This window comes from Antennarius striatus, chromosome 21, assembly GCF_040054535.1.
Source record: "Antennarius striatus isolate MH-2024 chromosome 21, ASM4005453v1, whole genome shotgun sequence".
In the NCBI taxonomy this organism is placed as follows: Eukaryota; Metazoa; Chordata; class Actinopteri; order Lophiiformes; family Antennariidae; genus Antennarius; species Antennarius striatus.
This window is the reverse complement of record NC_090796.1, coordinates 7,056,177-7,075,128: the sequence shown is the minus strand read 5'-3', so window position 1 is coordinate 7,075,128 and position 18,952 is coordinate 7,056,177. Positions and strand designations below refer to the sequence as shown.

Sequence of the window (18,952 nt, the reverse complement as noted above, 5' to 3'; positions counted from 1 at the left end):
AATAGTTTCAAACACTCAGGCAATTGGTACAAACATAAAAGAGCAATGATAACATGGTTACAAATAATATCCCAAAATTACTCTCAAGCCATCCAGAAGAATTCTATTAGTCAGACATTTGGTTTTGTGTTTTATTTGTAATGATAGCTGTCCTCTGTCCAAACAAATGAATATAAAAGATATTAATATTTAAAACATTTTACTTGTATTTTAATGGACTGTTGTTTTAATGATTTTATGGAACATATCTGGGGTCTGTACAGTCATTTAAATAATCAGTAATTCCTTGAAAGTTATTCTTTCTTTCCGTCTGCGTCTGCTGTATCAGGACCTTGTAGGGAAGTACTCTCAGCAGATGGTGAAGGGAATGCTGCAGCTACTGACCAACTGCCCGTCTGAGACTGCGCACCTCCGCAAAGAACTGCTCATAGCAGCCAAGCATATTCTCACAACTGACCTACGTAGCCGTATGTACACACACTCATGCACATACACACACATGCTACTTGCTACTATGAATCAGGAAAGTGAGAGGGCTTCATGCGATTTGTGCTCAACAAAAGTTAAAGAAACTGGGTGACTAATACCAGTTTAGTCAGTCATCAAATTGAGAACTCCATTTTTATTTGATGACGGAGCATTTAAAAGTGAAGTTTTTTAAATTTAAGATAAGACACATCACTGACACATTAGACAGCTGTATACATTTTGGATTATTCTGCCTCTGTGGAAAAAATATGCAGGGATTTGTCTCATTTGATGTTATAGAGTTGTGATTACTGAAGGAACTATCTGTCCACAGTCTTGTGTTTCAGAAACTGTTGTCTTTCTTTAAACCTTGGGAACAGTGCAGTGATATAGTTATAGTATTACATTTAACATGACAAGTATTTCTATAATTATCAGCATGTTTATTATTCTTTTAAAATGCAGTATTTAATAGCAGCATGTGCACACATTGTAAACTTTTTAAGTTTTCCTTCTTTTTTTCTTTAAAGTTATTTTTCTTGTCTCTTTTAATCAAATTTTTGCATGAAAACTTTCTCGCGTTCCAGAGTTTATACCTTGTATGGACAAACTCTTTGATGAAGCCATCCTTATTGGTTGTGGATACACAGCACGGGAGACACTTAGGTGAGTTTACTGTGTTCTCAATTACTTGATATCTGTGGTGTTGGTACCCCTACTCTCTCTCACTCTGCCTCCTGGTTGATTTGAAAACATTGTTAACCCTCTTTGGATGCCTAACTAACTCACAACAACAAAAAACTGGCTGTCATTTCACGTTACTGGGACACAAGAAGCAAGATAGTAGGCTGGGACATTGAGACTGTCAGTGTTATTGATTATCTGACCATTACTCTTTCTCTCTCCTGTGTGTTTTCCTTCCAGACCGTTGGCCTATAGCACACTAGCAGACCTGGTACACCATGTCCGTCAAAACTTACCTCTGACAGATTTATCGTTAGCTGTGCAACTCTTTGCCAAGAACATCGACGACGAGTCACTTCCAAGTAACATCCAGACTATGTCCTGCAAGTTGTTGCTCAATCTGGTCGACTGCATCCGAACAAAGTCAGAGCAGGAAAACGGCAACGGACGAGACATCCTAATGAGGATGCTAGAGGTGGCCAGCTCAGAGTGTATATCAGCAGCTGAAATATATGTCATGCATGTCAATGAAGGAATGACGAGTGAATTTTCCTTCATTCTCTCATAAATCAGGTGTTTGTGCTGAAGTTTCACACCATTGCCCGCTACCAGCTTGTCTCCATCTTCAAAAAGTGCAAGCCTCAGTCAGAGATGGGTGTGGTTGACCCAGGGGCGTTACCCGGTGTACCGGCCACTCCCACTCCATCAACCACCCCTGCCATTCCTCCCCCTGCTCCTCCCACACCCGTCAGCGCGCCACCTCCGACTCCAGCAACACCCTTTGACCGACCCGGAGAGAAGGAAGACAAGCAGACGTTTCAGGTGTCGGACTGTCGAAGCCTGGTCAAGACGTTGGTGTGCGGAGTGAAGACGATTACTTGGGGCATCACCTCTTGCAAGGCTCCTGGAGGTGAGTTGGTTGACAATCATGATGACTGTAAGCACTTTGTTTAAAAGTATTTGAAGCAGTGCTCTGCTTGCTTCCACTGGGGTTACCTGCCTCTGTTATTTAACTTCCTGTCTGTGCTGAAGATGAATCAATTTTACACATGAATAGCTAACTAGGTTTAGCCCATTACCTCACTTCAAAGATCTAATGAAATCTGCATTAAGAGGTGTGTGTGTGGATTAGCATCGTCATTAGAATAGTACCTGAAACAGCCCATGTTATATAACTTTAGCAACACGAGGAAACTAAGCAATGCTGCTTGGTCTGATGTTGCCCTGACTACCCCAACCTCTAGGGATCAAAAACTTTGAATCATCACTAGGTTTAGAAATATACCCACTACACTGCCAGAAGAGGGCAGCAGATATAAAATATATATTGTCTATTGTTTTCTGTAGTTTGTTTAGTGGGAAGAACTGAATGTACTTCAAAAATACTGCACGTTTTCACACATGGTCCAAATGAATCTACACTTTGACTCATTCCTCTTTTACAATTTGCAGAAGCTCAGTTCATTCCTAACAAGCAGCTTCAGCCAAAGGAGACACAAATATACATAAAGTTGGTAAAATATGCCATGCAAGCATTGGACATCTATCAGGTATGTTCAAAGACCTTTTATTTATTATCAGCTAAGGTAAAAACCTTTTGCATATCCGAGCACACGAGAAAGTCCCTGACCCTCTGTTAGTAAGGCATTGCCTTGATGAATAGAATATCCATATCTATATACAGTATATATTGGCAACACCCTGATATAACATCATTGTCCTGACCAGGTACAGGTTGCCAATAACCAGCAGACATACATCAGGGTGGCCAACTGTCAGACTGTACGCATGAAGGAGGAGAAAGAAGTCTTGGAGCACTTTGCTGGGGTCTTCACAATGATGAACCCCCTCACGTTTAAGGAGATCTTTCAGACTACTGTTCCGTACATGGTGGAGAGGATCTCCAAGAACTACGCATTGCAGGTATGTGCTGTCTGACAAGTAGTCACGACACTTTGTTGTGTGGGTTTTGTGTTTTTCCTGACGTCAACTAATACGTAACGGTTCCATTAATGAGATTTCTTGTTTCTTATTTTCTGTCATCTACCAGATTGTGGCAAATTCTTTTCTGGCCAACCTGTCAACATCTGCTCTATTTGCCACCATCCTAGTGGAGTATCTTCTTGAGAGACTTCCAGAGATGGGCTCCAATGTCGAGCTCTCAAACCTTTACCTCAAGCTCTTCAAACTAGTCTTTGGCTCAGTGTCACTATTTGCTGCTGAGAATGAGCAAATGCTCAAGGTTAGTGGGTTAGTGGGTGCTTTGGTGTTTTTTTTTAATTTTGTTCAATGTGTTGTGGATTCTTTGTTATGTATTTTACATGTATTTTGTATTTTCTAATACCCCCAGCCCCATCTCCACAAGATAGTGAACAGCTCCATGGAGCTGGCCCAGTCAGCAAAGGAACCCTACAACTACTTCCTTCTTCTGCGAGCTCTCTTCCGCTCCATTGGTGGAGGTAGCCATGACCTGCTGTACCAGGAATTCCTACCGCTTTTACCTAACCTGCTGCAAGGTAAAAACTCATACACCATCATGAGCAAAAAAAAAAAAAAACTTTGCATACTGTTCTTGCCTAATTTCCCATCTCCTCTTTCCGCTATTAGGTCTGAACATGCTGCAGAGCGGCCTTCACAAGCAGCACATGAAGGATCTGTTTGTAGAGCTGTGTTTGACGGTACCCGTGCGTCTGAGCTCCTTGCTGCCCTACTTACCCATGCTCATGGATCCGTTGGTGTCGGCCCTCAACGGCTCTCAGACGCTGGTCAGCCAGGGGCTTCGTACCCTGGAGCTGTGTGTGGACAACCTACAGCCTGACTTTCTCTACGACCACATTCAGCCTGTCAGGGCCGAGCTCATGCAGGTGGGGAGACGTTCATTTTCAATGTTGGCAACATTTGATCTAAATTGTTCATTCAAAAGATAAATATAGCTGGCCTTTAGGGGTAAACAGCGACACAACAATAATTGTAAATCCCTGCTTCTCTTTTCCTGTCGACACCGAAACATTTTGTTTGTATTATTCTCTTGCTGTATTGCTGTATACTGTATTGTATATCTTCTCTTGCAGGCCTTGTGGCGGACACTCCGTAACCCTGCTGAGAGTATCTCTCACGTTGCTTACCGGGTGTTAGGAAAGTTTGGTGGTAGCAACAGGAAGATGCTGAAGGAGTCTCAAAGGCTCAATTATGTGGTGACTGAAGTCCAGGGACCCAGCATCAAGTCCGAATTTACCGACTGCAAGGCGTCCATACAGCTTCCCATGGAGAAGGTAGGATCACTCTATAACTGGTTGTTGTTGAGCTGATGGAGTTCTCTCCAGAGGAAAGTTTTTAGGTGATCTCTCTCAGCCTAAAGACCTTTCTCTCCCATTTTCCTTTTGTATTTCAGTTTTTAAAAGAGAGAATTAAACCTAAAAGAACTTTATATTTCTCATTATTGTTCCCCGCTGACAGCAATATATCCTTGTCAGGGGTATGTGTGAGTGAGAGAGAATGTGTGTCGATAAGTGTGTATCCTCCAGGTAATTAAATTCGTCTCCTGTTTCTCCTCCTCATCCCAAGTCAGTAATCATCAATCTAGCGTGAGCCACCAAGACAGCATTATTTACTCTCACTAATGGCTGCTCCTTCTTTCTGGCTATCCATCTGTGTGTTTGCTATCATCATAGGCACAGGCAGCACTGACAGACTGTCTCAGACACACACACTCATGCTGCACACCCACATTCAAAAGCTGAAGGCATGAATCCCGAGTAGATTCCTGACATATCCATATGGTTAGTTGGAATATTTAGAGAGGGCTGTAAAATAGATGGTTAGATCAAATAACATTGATCTGGATATCTTGAATCCCTCAGAAGTAGATAGATCAGTGTGCTGCATTTTTTATTTAGCCATTTTTCAGCCTATTTTTTTTAAATACTCTTGTAAACCCGCAGTCTTAAAAAGGCTGAAGTAGAAAACATTTTTCTCATAAGTTAGCATTCAGAATTATCTTCTTTTACCCTTCAGTTTCATAAAGAAGCAGTGGTGATGGCGTACTTGTCGCACTCATGACATCCTAATACAGGTCTACGATTCAATTCTGCTGCCCTCATTTCTCATCATCTCTCTATTCTTGCATCCCTTTTCATATTATTCCCTCCCCTCTGAGTGGCATTAATTAGACAGTTTTCTACATTTGAAGAGGCTGGGTGCTTCAGATTGTCAGCCCATAATGTAGAAAACATAATAACCTTTGCTTGGCCAGATGGCACCCTGTGTTATTTCTTTCAAATGAATCACAGATGTATTTATTTATATTGTATTTTTAATACTTATATAAATGTCATCTTTATATGCATTATTATTTAGGAATATTGGTCTTTCACAACATTGTAATTTCAGTTTTTTACGTTTTATTTAAAGGTGACTACACTATTTTGAATTTTTTTCTGATACCTCCCATCCTAGGCGATAGAGACGGCTCTTGACTGCTTAAAGAGTGCCAACACGGAGCCCTATTACAGAAGACAGGCTTGGGAAGTCATTAAATGTTTCCTGGTGGCCATGACCAGTTTAGATGACAACAAGCATGCCCTCTACCAGCTTCTGTCCCATCCCAAGTAAGTTAACCATTTGCTTTTGCATGATTCTTTTTCTTGTCTGCCTACACATTGTAGTCATGTAGCACAAAATTGCTTTATTTGATTACTGTAACTAGTCGTAGTCGTTTAGTGGCACTGCATCAATGCTTCTGTCTCTGATCACTGGTTAAAATCATGGGTTGATAACATGAATACTGGTGAGACCATATGCAGCCATGTTGGATCATTCATACGCCTCTTTAACCCTTTCACCGCTGCTCAGATCAACTTACTGTACTTGTCTCACCCTGACCTTGAGCTGGAATCCCGCCCACTGCTTACCAAACCATCTCTGAGGATATCACCCCACCTCCACGTTCCCATCCCAGTTGCAGCATCTGCTGACATGCCCCGTCTTCACACTTCCATGTCTTGCCTCCCAACCAGACAGTCCCTCATCAATTCCATCTCAAGAGCGGGGGTTGCTAATTACCTTCTTCCCCATCCCTCCTCCCTCTGGCAGAAAGAAACATACACAAACAGGAAAGGGGGGGGTTGGTTGCCGGGTGAGTTAGTCACATTACCATCATTGATCCCCGGGCAGGGGCTAATTGACTTTCCCCTGTCTGTGTACACTACACGATGCTTATGCTCTCCTGTCATTACGCACCAGCACACAAGAAGACGTCTATGTGCACTTTTCTGAGGGGATAATGAAGTGTGTCAGTTGTGATCATGAGGCCAACTCCGCTCATCAGATTTCTCGATTTGTGGTGCCCCTTTTCTCTTGAAAGATTTTGACTCCTTTATTCCCACTCTCTCTCTCTCTCTCTCTCTCTCTCTCTCTCTCTCTCTCTCTCTCTCTCTCTCTCTCTCTCTCTCTCTCTCTCTCTCTCTCTCTCTCTCTCTCTCTCTCTCTCTCTGCCTTCATTTATCTTCTGAAGATGAAAGAAGCAGAGCGTCTCTAAATCCATTTTAGCTTCTTTTGTTTCATTAAGCGCTTGTAAAGCAGTTTGAACGGTGTGCAAATCCTTTAAAAGGTACCGTATAAAGATTGACTGACTCAAATCATCACTCTTCTCTTTTGTATTTGATCCCCTCAAATGTTGTCATTAAGATTTGTAATAAACAAAGGCATGTAGAGCAACACATGGGAGGCCAAGTTGGGAGAAAGGGCGGAGTGGCAAACTTAGAGATGAGTGACAGGCAGTTGATCTGTCACTCGTGAACTAATCCCCTCCCCCGCGTTCTTCATTCACCATGATCGTTGCACACACATCCCCTCCATGTCTCCATTCACCTCTACTCTCTCCTCCCCCAAAGAGTAGATTTTTAAATGGCAATAACGAAATGAAGCAATCCATCAGGCCTGCCCCTGGCGTGTGGCATTATAAAACACAAGCTCAAGCATGGAGAAAACAGCTGCTCAATCACACCACGGCCCAGTTCCCTTCAGCTGCAGTAAATAACAAAAATACTAACAGGGGACAAAGAGAGAGGCAGAGGAAGAGAAAGGCAGGAGTTAAGAGTAGAGGAAAATTTAAGGACCATTAGAGTCACAAGTTTTGGGACTTTCGAGAGGCAATGACCTTAAATCTTTGTTTTGAAATGCTGGGCGAATGAGCTAAACACAAACCTTCAAATAATATTTTGAACTTGTAAATGTTTTTGTGCCATTGTAATGTTATTTTATTACATCGTGCTTCAAAGCGGTGATGTATGCTGTGCACTAGGTTAGATCTATGGTCTATGGTCTATGCACTTGTCAGGTACCACTTTCAGGGTACCCTGACCTACCCTTCGCGGGATGTTGCAGTCTCTGACTGCCTTGGTTCTAGTTGTCCTTATTAATGTGTTCCTTGAATTCATCGCCTGGCTCTCTATCCCATCAGTTTCACTGAGAAGTGGATTCCCAATGTCATCATTTCTCATCGCTACAAAGCACAAGACACGCCTGCCCGCAGAACATTTGAACAAGCCTTGACTGGGGCATTCATGTCTGCTGTGATCAAGGACCTGAGGCCCAGCGCGCTGCCGTTCGTAGCCAGCCTGATTCGACATTATACTATGGTTGCTGTGGCGCAGCAGTGTGGTGAGAGACTGGTGCTCTTCTTTCTCTTCTTTCAACACTAACGTTCTGTTTTGCAATGGCATTTATTCCCAACCACACCAGCCAATCATTTATTCACTTATTCTTTCCCTTGTCTTTGTTAAAACTCAAAGCTTTTGACCCAAATAAAAAAGAAAATTTCATTATTTACCACAACACATGTGTTCCTTTCTTAAATTGAACGTATTTTTCACAAAACCTAATACTTGTCTTGATACTTGACGTCAGGTCCGTTCCTGCTGCCGTCCTACCAGCTGGGCAGCCAGCCGAGCACAGCCATGTTTCACAGCGAGGAGAATGGCTCAAAGGGCATGGATCCTCTCGTTCTGATCGATGCCATAGCCATCTGCATGGCTTACGAGGAGAAAGAGCTGTGTAAGATTGGCGAAGTGGCCCTGGCCGTCATCTTCGACGTGGCCAGCATCATCCTTGGCTCCAAGGAGAGGGTAAATCACGGGGAGAGGGATGTCGGAGGGTTCAGGTGACTGTAGTAAACATCAGCACACTTCTTCTGCCACTTATCACTGGTAAATTGATGGTCAAGAATGTAATTCAAGATATGATTTTATGCAGTCACCTCAAATCAGATACTGAAATTGAAATTTTATCATTTTCTTCCTCGTTTCTGTGTGTTTTAAAATGCGCATATTAATAAAATGGGAAATCATTTATCATTTTGGCTCCATCTCCATCTTCAGGCATGCCAGCTGCCCTTGTTCTCCTACATTGTGGAACGTCTGTGTGCCTGCTGCTATGAACAGGCCTGGTATGCTAAACTTGGCGGAGTGGTATCCATCAAGTTCCTGATGGAGAGACTGCCTCTCATATGGGTGCTGCAGAACCAGCTCACATTCCTTAAGGCCTTGCTGTTTGTTATGATGGACCTCACAGGAGAGGTTAGAGACATTTCAACAGGAGAAAATTTTTTTCTTTTCTCATTTCGAACCCTTTTTATATGATTTACTAAGTCTTATAGCAGGTGAAATGGAACGTGTTGTAACTGTCCATATGTCTCACGGCTGTACTCACTGTAGTGGCATTGTACTTACTACTGTATTGATTTCCTAAGGTGTCAAACGGAGCAGTAGCCATGGCGAAGACCACCCTGGAGCAGTTGCTCATGCGCTGTGCCACTCCACTGAAGGATGAAGAAAAGACCGAGGAGCTGCTGGCTGCACAAGACAAGTCATTCCACATGGTCACACATGACCTGGTACGAGAGGTCACCTCCCCCAACTCGACTGTCAGAAAGCAGGCCATGCATTCCTTACAGGTGTTGGCCCACGTCACCGGCAAGAGTGTTACAGTCATCATGGAACCACATAAAGAGGTAGAGATGAAGCTAGAGATGGATCAGTGTTTTGAGCTTAAACACAAAATAAGTTCCCGTAGATGACTGTTTGATCTGCCTGGACTGTGTCCTGGGGAATCTGTAAACCTGTTCCTATAACAGTTCTCGATCGGGTTCTTTTCCTACAGGTGTTACAGGATATGGTTCCCCCCAAGAAGCACCTGCTCCGCCACCAACCTGCCAATGCCCAGATTGGCCTGATGGAAGGCAACACCTTCTGCACCACCCTGCAGCCCCGCCTCTTCACAATGGACCTCAATGTCATGGAGCACAAGGTCTTCTACACAGAGGTACCAAAGATAGTTGATCTAATTCATCTAATTATTATCCCACACTTGTCATGTTGTTCTTTGTCTTCTCTGGACTTTGTGTGACGTTTTCCCTTTCTGTCTTTCCAGTTGTTGAACCTATGTGAGGCAGAGGATGCTGCTCTGATGAAGTTGCCTTGTTACAAGAGCCTCCCCTCCCTGGTTCCCCTCCGCATCGCTGCTCTCAGTGAGTAGGACCTGTTGAACTTGATGATGAATCTTTGTATAGCTGCAATATTTGATGCATGCTCGTGTTCGTTGTGAATCATCCTGGATTGAAGTCTGAACTCTTAACTAGGCTGTTTTGTGTTTATAATTCAGCAACCTAGCTTTGCAGTCATTCATGTTTTATCCATGATTCATCCCTGCGTGTGTGTGTGTGTGTGTGTGTGTACACACACACACACACACACACACACACACACACACACACACACACACAGTATGTGTGTTTACCTTCTTGCCAGAACGGAGGTGCTGATGGTTACCGCTGCTCTTTGTTTCATGTGTAGATGCCCTGGCAGCTTGTAATTACTTGCCACAGTCCAGAGAAAAGATCATTGCAGCCTTGTTTAAAGCCCTGAACTCCACCAACAATGAACTGCAGGAAGCGGGTGAAGCATGCATGAGGAAGGTCAGTCCGTTGTCTCTCGTCCTTTTCACTGCTGCTTTGGAACAGGTTCAGATCGAGGCTGATAACATGCTATGTCCTGACCTCTAGGAAATGATACACTTACAATTGATGCTTCCCCTCAGAACCATGATCTTTGCCCAATTATGATCCCTCCATTTTTAGAGATATTTAGGAATTTAATATTTTCCTTACATCAACTTTTGTGTTGACAACTGACAGTGTTTTGTGTTTACATACAAAATACCACAGATAAATTTTGAAACTGACCATATGCTTCAACCATATTTTGTATTTTTGGCAAGTTAGTAAATACAGGTATTATAGTTATTTAACTCCTGTTTCATTTTCACATTGGCTCCTAGCTATTTTTTCCAATTAATTCATCAGTCAAATGTCAGTTTTGATCCCTTCCGCCTTCTTCCATCTTAAGTTACTCTTTTGCTTTGTGTTTTAAGTATAGTTTGTTCTCCCTTTCCTCCATCCGAAGTGGTATATAGTGTTGCCCCTGACCATGTAAACATGTTTATGTATCCTTAAGATGTACATCATATAAGATATTTCTTCATTTTGCCATTATTTTTCAATTTTTAGGCATAATCTAACTTGTAATGTAATTTTTTTCACACTCAGAGAATGTACTTAAGCTACATCTTAAAAAGCAAAAATTTACACACACTTTGCTTACGAATGTTGACATGTTTCAAATCAGATACAGTAGGGCCAATTTTTTGTCAGTTTGTTCACATTCAGAGTTTTTGTCGTGTAGTGTGTCCTTGGACTCCGATTTTGTAGTTATCTTGATTTCCATTGTCCTCTTCCGTTCTGCTTCATTAATCTTTTATCGACATCACTCATGTCGTTTCCTATCCTAGAAGTCCTTTGTTAAACCTCCCCTTATACCATTTCCTCTCCCAGTTATCTTCATACAGACCTCCTCTGCTTTATCACACTCTCTCTGAATCATCCCTGCCTCCATTTATTGAAGTATCCATACAATCATAGCCTGTCTCCACCTAAACCAGGCAGTTTATCTCCTTTACCTTCCATTTCTGTGCCCTTCATTTTCTTTTTTTTTCTTTTTTGCTGTTGTTGCTCTTTTTACCTATCTTGTGACTTTTTTGCCTGACCATTCTGCGCTCCCTCCATTCTTTCATCTCTGCCCTGCTAGCACTAATGAGCTTTGCCATGGCCGGATCAATACAGGATGGAGTGTTTGTTCCCAGCACTGAGAGGAAAATGAATGTTACTGCCATGCATCATTCCCTCCCGTCTGTGTAAGGGTGTTGGTGTGTGTCATCAGTGCTTGGTGTTTGTCATGTATGCCTGTTCATGGCTGGTCGTGTCCCCATTTAAGTGGCCTTAGCTCCTTGAAGTTAGTGAGTAGTTCATGGTTCTTCCCACAGGGTCGGGTTTTACGTCTTGAAGAAGGGGAAGCAAGAATGATTTGTTTCAACACATCTGCTTACAAATCAGATTTTTTGAAGCTTTCATATGAACCGTTAAAAGCTGTATTTAGAATACTGAAATAATAAAAATAATATTCATGAGATGTACCTCATTGTTTTCAAATGTGCTTTTTGGTTTTGACATTTAGAGTTGTTCAAACTTTCTGAAAATGATCATCTTTGCTCACTTGTAGTTCCTGGAAGGCGCAACTATTGAGGTGGACCAGATTCACACTCACATGCGCCCCCTGTTGATGATGCTGGGTGACTACCGCAGCCTGACGCTCAATGTGGTTAACCGCCTCACCTCTGTTACACGCCTGTTCCCCAACTCCTTCAATGACAAGTTCTGTGATCAGATGATGGTAAGGAACCTTATCTATGCTTGACACCTGGTAACATGGACCTCAAGTTGTCATGGCATCAGCTTGGCAATCAAATGGTTTCAACTGTGTTCATGCTGGGCTTTAAGCTCTACATTATTTTAGAGCATATAAATGTTTTATCACTTTTACACTGTAGATGGTGCATAAAATACAGTGTGCCCTCGTTCTTTGGAGTTAATGCGTTCCAGGAACCACACGCGATTAAGGAATTCCGCGATTGAGTGACAAACTGTTTATCTTATTATTTACGGTAATTTAAATGTTTGTGAACCCTCTCCGTACTGATATTAGACCACCTTCTATCTGTATTAATTTTTCCCACACTCTTATCGACTGTTTAAAGCACTTTTGTGTCTCACGTAAGTCCGAGACTCACGGAACCGAGCGCACTTCCGGCTGCCGTCGGCCAATAGAATGCGCGTATGGTATCACGTGACTGCCGACCAAAAATCCGCAATGAGGTGAAGTCGCAAGTGTGGAGGATGGACTGTATTCCTCTATTTAATGTTTTTTTTACTGTGTTAAATAAGATTCAATGTATGTACATTTTATTTATCATTGCAAATTGTTATTTAGAAGTTGAATTGCTTCAAACATTCAGACCTTGTTGATCTGTCTTTCTTAGCAACACCTGAGGAAGTGGATGGAGGTAGTTGTAATAACACATAAAGGTGGCCAGCGCAGTGATGGCAGTGTAAGTATGCACGTTTCCTAAAGTTTCATAGACTTACAACACGTTTTAATTTTATACAAATGTGAAACTTCTCACCAGTTCTAACATGTGAGTTTGTCTTGTCCCTATAAGGACAGCTCAATAAAGCTGTCCACCAGTACCTTGTTAGTTCTGTTGATGTGTCTTAAACCACACGGCAAACGTTGTTTATGCACACAAGGCCATCGTCGCTTGTAGTCAACGTGTCTTCGGTGTGGAGTCAGACAAGTTGAGAGTGGCCATGTTACAATCAATGATTAATTAGGCGCCAGGCAGGCGGTGTTGGGCCCAGCACTGTCTCCTCATCATCTCCCTGACAGATAACCTTGTAAAGGCAGAGGTGAGAAAGAAGAAGGGGAGAAAAACAGCTGCCTCTGCCACATAGAAATAATGTCCATTTTTTTTCCTCCCTTCTCTTTATGTGAGTTTTCTTGTCGCCGCTCAAAATGGTCCATTTAATTAAATGCAAATTGGCCCTTTGTCTTTCCCTCCCTCCAGCTCATGGTCTTTGTGCTTGTCGACAGCAGGGTTGGCAGTGGCAATAAAGGCAGGGTCACAGGGTCAATTAGCGAAGCCCGATAAAGACAAAAAAGTTGAGAGAGAGGTATGGAGCAGGGCTGAAGAGGATTGTCTGAAGATGTGCAGTCTTGAACGAAGGTTTTGATATTAAAAATGTTGAGTTGAGCAAAGTGGTTTAATTAAGGAATGAGGAGATAATTTGGCTGAAAGTTGTCAAACGACAACAACGTGTGATTTTCTATATTCATGCCTTGCGTCAGGAAAGCGTTTTGAGTCTGAATGCCACAGATTCTAATGTTGCTCAGATAACGTAAAAGTATGGCCTCCGTCTCGTCATTAGTGCTCGGCTGAGGAAAGTTCTTCTCGAAGGTCACTCGTAAAGGTCGTTGCCTTCATCCTGTTTGCCGTTTATCACTCACCTATAACAACAACAGACATTGCCACAGAAAACAAAGCACACATTCTGCTCTCCTGACTGATCATTGTCTCCCGTTCTGGTACAGCCTGCGTTGGAGGGTGTTGAGGTGAGAAGTGATTGGTGTTGCGCCCCCTGTTGGTGATTCTCTGTCAGTGATTTAGACTCAAACTAATGTTGTGTTGGTGAACTGAACCGATGTTGTGGTAGTGGTCCTAGTGGAGTTGCCTTGTATTCTGTGTCTGTGTACTGTGTACTGTGGTCATCTCCAGAAATATTACCTTCATCTTAGCCTCAGTCTAAGTCTCACATTTGTAATGTTTTAGAAAATGTCTAGTTATTCCTGTATCTCCCTGGCTTTATTAATCACAAATTTTTCATTAAAATTGTATCTTTTATCATTTATTCCCTGTCCAAATATAATCCAAAGACTCATATATGTTATTGCGCACAACTACTTAAAGAACACACATTGCATCTGCAGTTGATTGACTAAGATTCATTGTTGTCTTTCCACAGTGTCAGTACGATCAAGACTGTCTGCCAGAAGTTATGTCAATGTCTAATTTCAACATCTTTCCAACAATATCATTCTCTTCTTCCCTGCACTTTTTATCTCTCCCACTAGGAAATGAAGATCTGTTCCGCCATCATTAACCTATTCCACTTGATCCCAGCCGCTCCTCAGACTCTGGTCAAACCTTTGCTGGAGGTGGTCATGAAGACAGAGCGGGCCATGCTCATAGAGGTAGGACAGGAATTCCACCCAAAGTGTACATACCAGCATGCACCTGTCCTGACCTACTTTAGAAGTAGAGTAAAAAAATTACACAGTGAGGGCCATTGGAGGATAAGCAAGTAAAACCTAAGTCACGGGCTAAACAGCTGCTTAAGAAAAAGAAAGATGATGATTTTATCAACATTTTCATCCAAATACACATTGATAGAAGACAATTGCTATGACACTTTTAATCTTTCTTACAGATAAAGTACAAATTGCTCTTTAAATGCTCTCATACAATAAAACTTTCTAATTTGATCATATGATGCCTACATTTTCCTTTGTTTGCCTGTTATGTTTTTCATTCCCCCTCACCCGTTCTTTTTGTGGCAGGCCGGCAGTCCTTTCAGGGAGCCCTTGATCAAGTTCTTGACACGTCACCCGTCTCAGACAGTGGAGCTGTTCATGATGGAGGCTACGCTCAATGACCCTCAATGGAGCCGCATGTTCATGGTCAGACACTGGCTTGTCTTTAATTCTCTTCATCGACTCATTTGCTATTAAAGCAAATGTCATGGGCTATTATCTGACACGTTTGGTGTTTTGAGGCCCAGTGATCCTGAAATAAATCATTTTGACCATTTTCTAAATGAAAATTCTTGACTTTTTGTATAATTTCTTCATATTAAGTGGCTGTAGCTGTTCACCCATTGCAGTAAATGTGTTTTTCTGTATTCTGTTGGGATATTGTGTTATGCTTACAGCATCTGTGTGTGTTTATGCAGAGTTTTCTGAAACACAAGGATGCCAAACCACTGCGGGACGTTCTAGCCTCCAATCCCAACCGTTTTGTCCCCCTGCTGGTCCCTGCTGGCACTGCCACAACTGTTCGTCCTGGATCTCCCTCCACCAGCACAGCCAGATTGGATCTGCAGTTTCAGGCTATCAAGGTATGCAAGCTGTCAGATATAAAAACGGTATATGAACAGAAAAACTGAACTAATCCTAATTTGAATACCACGTAACTCTCAGTAATTTATATTTTCCCCACCTGCCTAGATTATTAGCATCATAGTGAAGAATGATGAGGGCTGGCTGGCAGGGCAGCACTCTCTGGTCAGCCAGCTGAGACGAGTCTGGGTCAGTGAAGCTTTCCAGGAGAGACATCGCAAAGATAATATGGCTGCCACCAACTGGAAGGAACCCAAGCTGTTGGCTTACTGCCTGCTTAGCTACTGCAAGTATGTACATTTATTTGAATTTTAATGAGGATTGCCTTAAAGTTTTTGAAAAATATCCTAAAAACTGAAAATGAAATTTACAATCTAGGATTATTTGAAAGTTGCTTTGCCCGCCGGCACTGTCGTTATGTCTGCCAGGGGGTGAATGATTTCCCTGGAGTTTTGGAGTGGAATGATTATAAGGGGTTGGAGCCAGGATTTTTTTTTTTTTAACATTGTAAAATCTTATTGTTTTAAGTCTTTTAGCAAAGTGCATAGAAACTATGTGACAGAACGCTGCGAAACTGAAAGAAAGTCCAAGAAGGAAACTTGAATGTTGGATTCGTCTGGATCTGCGCTTTGGTCCTCGCTTTTGTTTTCTCATTTTTTAACGTTGTTAGAACCCTGAGGGCAGTCAGTTTGGTGACACTCATTCCTTGTTATCGGACTTTGGATTAGGGTATAATTCAATTATAGGGGACTCTTGGCCCTTGGCGGAGCTATGCGCTCTATTGAGTGCCCTTCTAGTTGACATTAGATTTATCTCTATCTTCGCTGAATCATTGACCCCTCTTTCCATCAATAGGTGTAACTACTCGGAGATCGAGCTGCTTTTCCAGTTACTGAGGGCCTTCACAGGTCGCTTCCTGTGCAACATGACCTTCCTGAAGGAGTATATGGAGGAGGAGATTCCCAGGAAGTACTCGATCGCCCAGAAGCGTTCCCTATTCTTCCGCTTTGTTGAGTTCAATGACCCACACTTCAACGACGAGCTCAAGGCTAAGGTATGTTCTCAGACAATCATAGCAGGGACGACAAATTCGTCATGTCACAGGAAGTCTTTCAGAATTTCTGAAGTTTTTCCCTTTACACATGGAGGTGTGGTGGATCTGATCACATTCCTCATGACCGCATAGGACAAATAGCAGTATATGATCAATGGGAAGTGTTCTCTGCCATAATGGATTTAAATAAGGAGAAAATGAGATGTTTGATGTATCAAAATCTGGAAATTGAGTGGTTATAAAATGTGAGAGTTATTAACTCATTGGCTGCTAGCGCTTTAAAGCAATAAATCTCCTTCAACGGACTTCCTACGACCCTCCGGTCATTTATCTGTATTTTTTTTCTGCTGTTGACCAATACCCAAGATGCTTTTCGGGTGCGCGCTGATATACTCAAACTTTGTTGCATTCTATGTTGCACCAACTTCACCGTCTTCCTCTGATTTACCCTCCTCTGTTCTGTAACTGGATCACTCGCCATGGTGCTAAATTCCATGATTAGAAGCCTGATTTCCACTGACAAGATCTGCCAGACTGTCCCCCAGCCCGCCCCTTTGATAAACATCATTGACGTCCATGGGCGTCATTGGCAGCCAGTGATTTAAAACTGTAATATATAGAAAATACACATCTAAAAATGTCATTTTGTTTTGATTTTGCTGTAAAACAATTTTAAGAAACTCAATGCATTTCCTCTGCTTGTTAGAATTGCTTCCTCTATGTGGGGACAGATCTGTGTGACTTTTATGCTTGGTGAGTTTTGTACCAGAAGTTCTTTGATAGTGTTAGGAAGGTCATTTGTCTGGGTTTAGACCCTCAGAGGCTCACAGATGAATGCTTCTGTCCTCTCTACCTGACCTGCTGCTGCAAGCATTACAATAATTCTGACTGCTTTTTAATCAAGCCAACTCTCCTGCACACACACAAACACACACACACACACACACACACACACACACACACACACACACACACACACACACACACACACACACACACACACACACACACACAGTCTTTCCACAGCTGTAACAGGCATGTGACTGGGCACAGAGGAGCAACAACATTGCTGTTAAGTACAAACCGGTCAGTGGGGAGGCCGGCACCGTGCCAAATTACTGTGTCATGGCAAATGCAGCCAACACCCCACACCCCAAATTTAAGGAAACATACACCTCTGTCTACTCCACCATCAATTCCTTCTTATGTTCAGTTTACATAGAAACAAAAATACAAAGTGAAGCCCTGAGACACCCGTCTCGCCGCCCTGTCTTTCTAAGACAGAGTGCTGTGCTTAAATGTGCCGCTGAGCAGAGCCACTCAGCTAGATTTCGCAATACTGTTGTTTTTCCCTTAATTGTCATTCTCTGGTTCGCAGCAGATGCTAGCTCTGTGTGTGTGGGTGTGTGTGTGTGTGTGTGTGTCTGTGTGTGTGTGTCTGTGTGTGTGTGTGTTAGAGAGGTGGAGAGACAGGCAGACAGATGGATGAGAGCTGATGGCTTTCTGCATTAAGACGTTCCTGTTGTTCAGCACAAGCGTTGGTTTTTACCTCCACTGACGTTTTTCAAAAATCTTTAACATTTCCCTGGACATAGTTGCATAGTTGTGTCTGTGGAGTGGGTGGTTACGTGTTACATGAAGGCTGAAGTTCTTGTGTAGCATCACAGGGGTCCAACAGAATTATTCACTTTAAGCAAGACACAGTGAGGCGTGTGGAAGAGAGAGAGGGAGAGAGAAACAATGTGGGACGGCAGCCATACATCATCTCTCATGGTACAGACTGACCTCATGCTGTTCCTTTATCACCTCTTTTGTTAAAACCAAACACTTCTAACAGAAAACTGCTTTTTGTGCAGCTTTTTTTTTGTTTGGAGGCATTCGATTGTGCTGGGTGTAGTTTTCAAGCAAACAAACATGGGTTGGAAATTTATGAAGCACGGCACATTTGTTCCACATTCAGTTGCTTCCTTTCTTGTTCTTGACACCACGTACGACGGAACAGAATATGTCTAGATGTTGTGCTTGTATCATCTCGGCAGAGACTGGCATCAAACTGCAGCGTTAAGTTCAATCACAAAAGCGCATTCAAACACAAAAGCATGTTTCTGTGCTTGTTCTACGCCTCTGTATGCTTTCTGCTGTGGATATGTGCATCCAGCAACTAAGCAGTTGTTATTGTTCATTTATTTATTTCATTCCAAAAGGAAAATGAACAAATAACAAAGAAGTTCTTCCAAAGTATTAAATATGTACTGCAGCTCAGAGAGATTAGTTCAACTTTTACCAACACAGATTAATTGCCTTTTTATTAGTTTACCAAAGTACTGTATTCAGTTTCAGACAAAGTGAGGAAAAAAAAAAAGGCCCTAAAGATATCTGCAAAATGAAGACTAACTCATAAATAACCTCCGCGTCTCATTTAATCTCACCCATGGATACTCCTCAGTAAAAGTCTTGCATCATTTCTAGTTTCCCACTGCGTAAGGAGCAATAATACATGTTAATTCACATTTTGTGGCTACGTTACAACACCGCTATCATTTTCTGCATGTCCGTGCTCACCTTTTTTTTAAGGATAAGGAAATGCGATCTGAGATAATTAAGACACCCGTTGAACAAGATCTAG

General features: G+C 42.3%; 1 protein-coding gene across 1 annotated transcript in view; it reads left to right on the top strand.

The window, feature by feature from the left end:
• trrap (transformation/transcription domain-associated protein) overlaps window positions 1-18,952 on the top strand; it is a 72,778-nt gene that overhangs the window by 5,353 nt on the left and 48,473 nt on the right. The window contains exons 12-37 of the mRNA XM_068305315.1: window positions 329-467; window positions 1,056-1,134; window positions 1,393-1,627; window positions 1,726-2,062; window positions 2,605-2,702; window positions 2,881-3,075; window positions 3,203-3,394; window positions 3,503-3,668; window positions 3,760-4,016; window positions 4,224-4,424; window positions 5,608-5,759; window positions 7,613-7,812; window positions 8,059-8,276; window positions 8,529-8,726; window positions 8,900-9,160; window positions 9,310-9,471; window positions 9,580-9,676; window positions 10,002-10,123; window positions 11,763-11,933; window positions 12,580-12,648; window positions 13,689-13,709; window positions 14,229-14,348; window positions 14,715-14,834; window positions 15,107-15,271; window positions 15,381-15,562; window positions 16,128-16,326. Of these exons, the coding sequence (XP_068161416.1) occupies window positions 329-467; window positions 1,056-1,134; window positions 1,393-1,627; window positions 1,726-2,062; window positions 2,605-2,702; window positions 2,881-3,075; window positions 3,203-3,394; window positions 3,503-3,668; window positions 3,760-4,016; window positions 4,224-4,424; window positions 5,608-5,759; window positions 7,613-7,812; window positions 8,059-8,276; window positions 8,529-8,726; window positions 8,900-9,160; window positions 9,310-9,471; window positions 9,580-9,676; window positions 10,002-10,123; window positions 11,763-11,933; window positions 12,580-12,648; window positions 13,689-13,709; window positions 14,229-14,348; window positions 14,715-14,834; window positions 15,107-15,271; window positions 15,381-15,562; window positions 16,128-16,326 (4,356 nt within the window). The remainder of the gene's footprint in view (window positions 1-328; window positions 468-1,055; window positions 1,135-1,392; window positions 1,628-1,725; window positions 2,063-2,604; window positions 2,703-2,880; window positions 3,076-3,202; window positions 3,395-3,502; window positions 3,669-3,759; window positions 4,017-4,223; window positions 4,425-5,607; window positions 5,760-7,612; window positions 7,813-8,058; window positions 8,277-8,528; window positions 8,727-8,899; window positions 9,161-9,309; window positions 9,472-9,579; window positions 9,677-10,001; window positions 10,124-11,762; window positions 11,934-12,579; window positions 12,649-13,688; window positions 13,710-14,228; window positions 14,349-14,714; window positions 14,835-15,106; window positions 15,272-15,380; window positions 15,563-16,127; window positions 16,327-18,952) is intronic.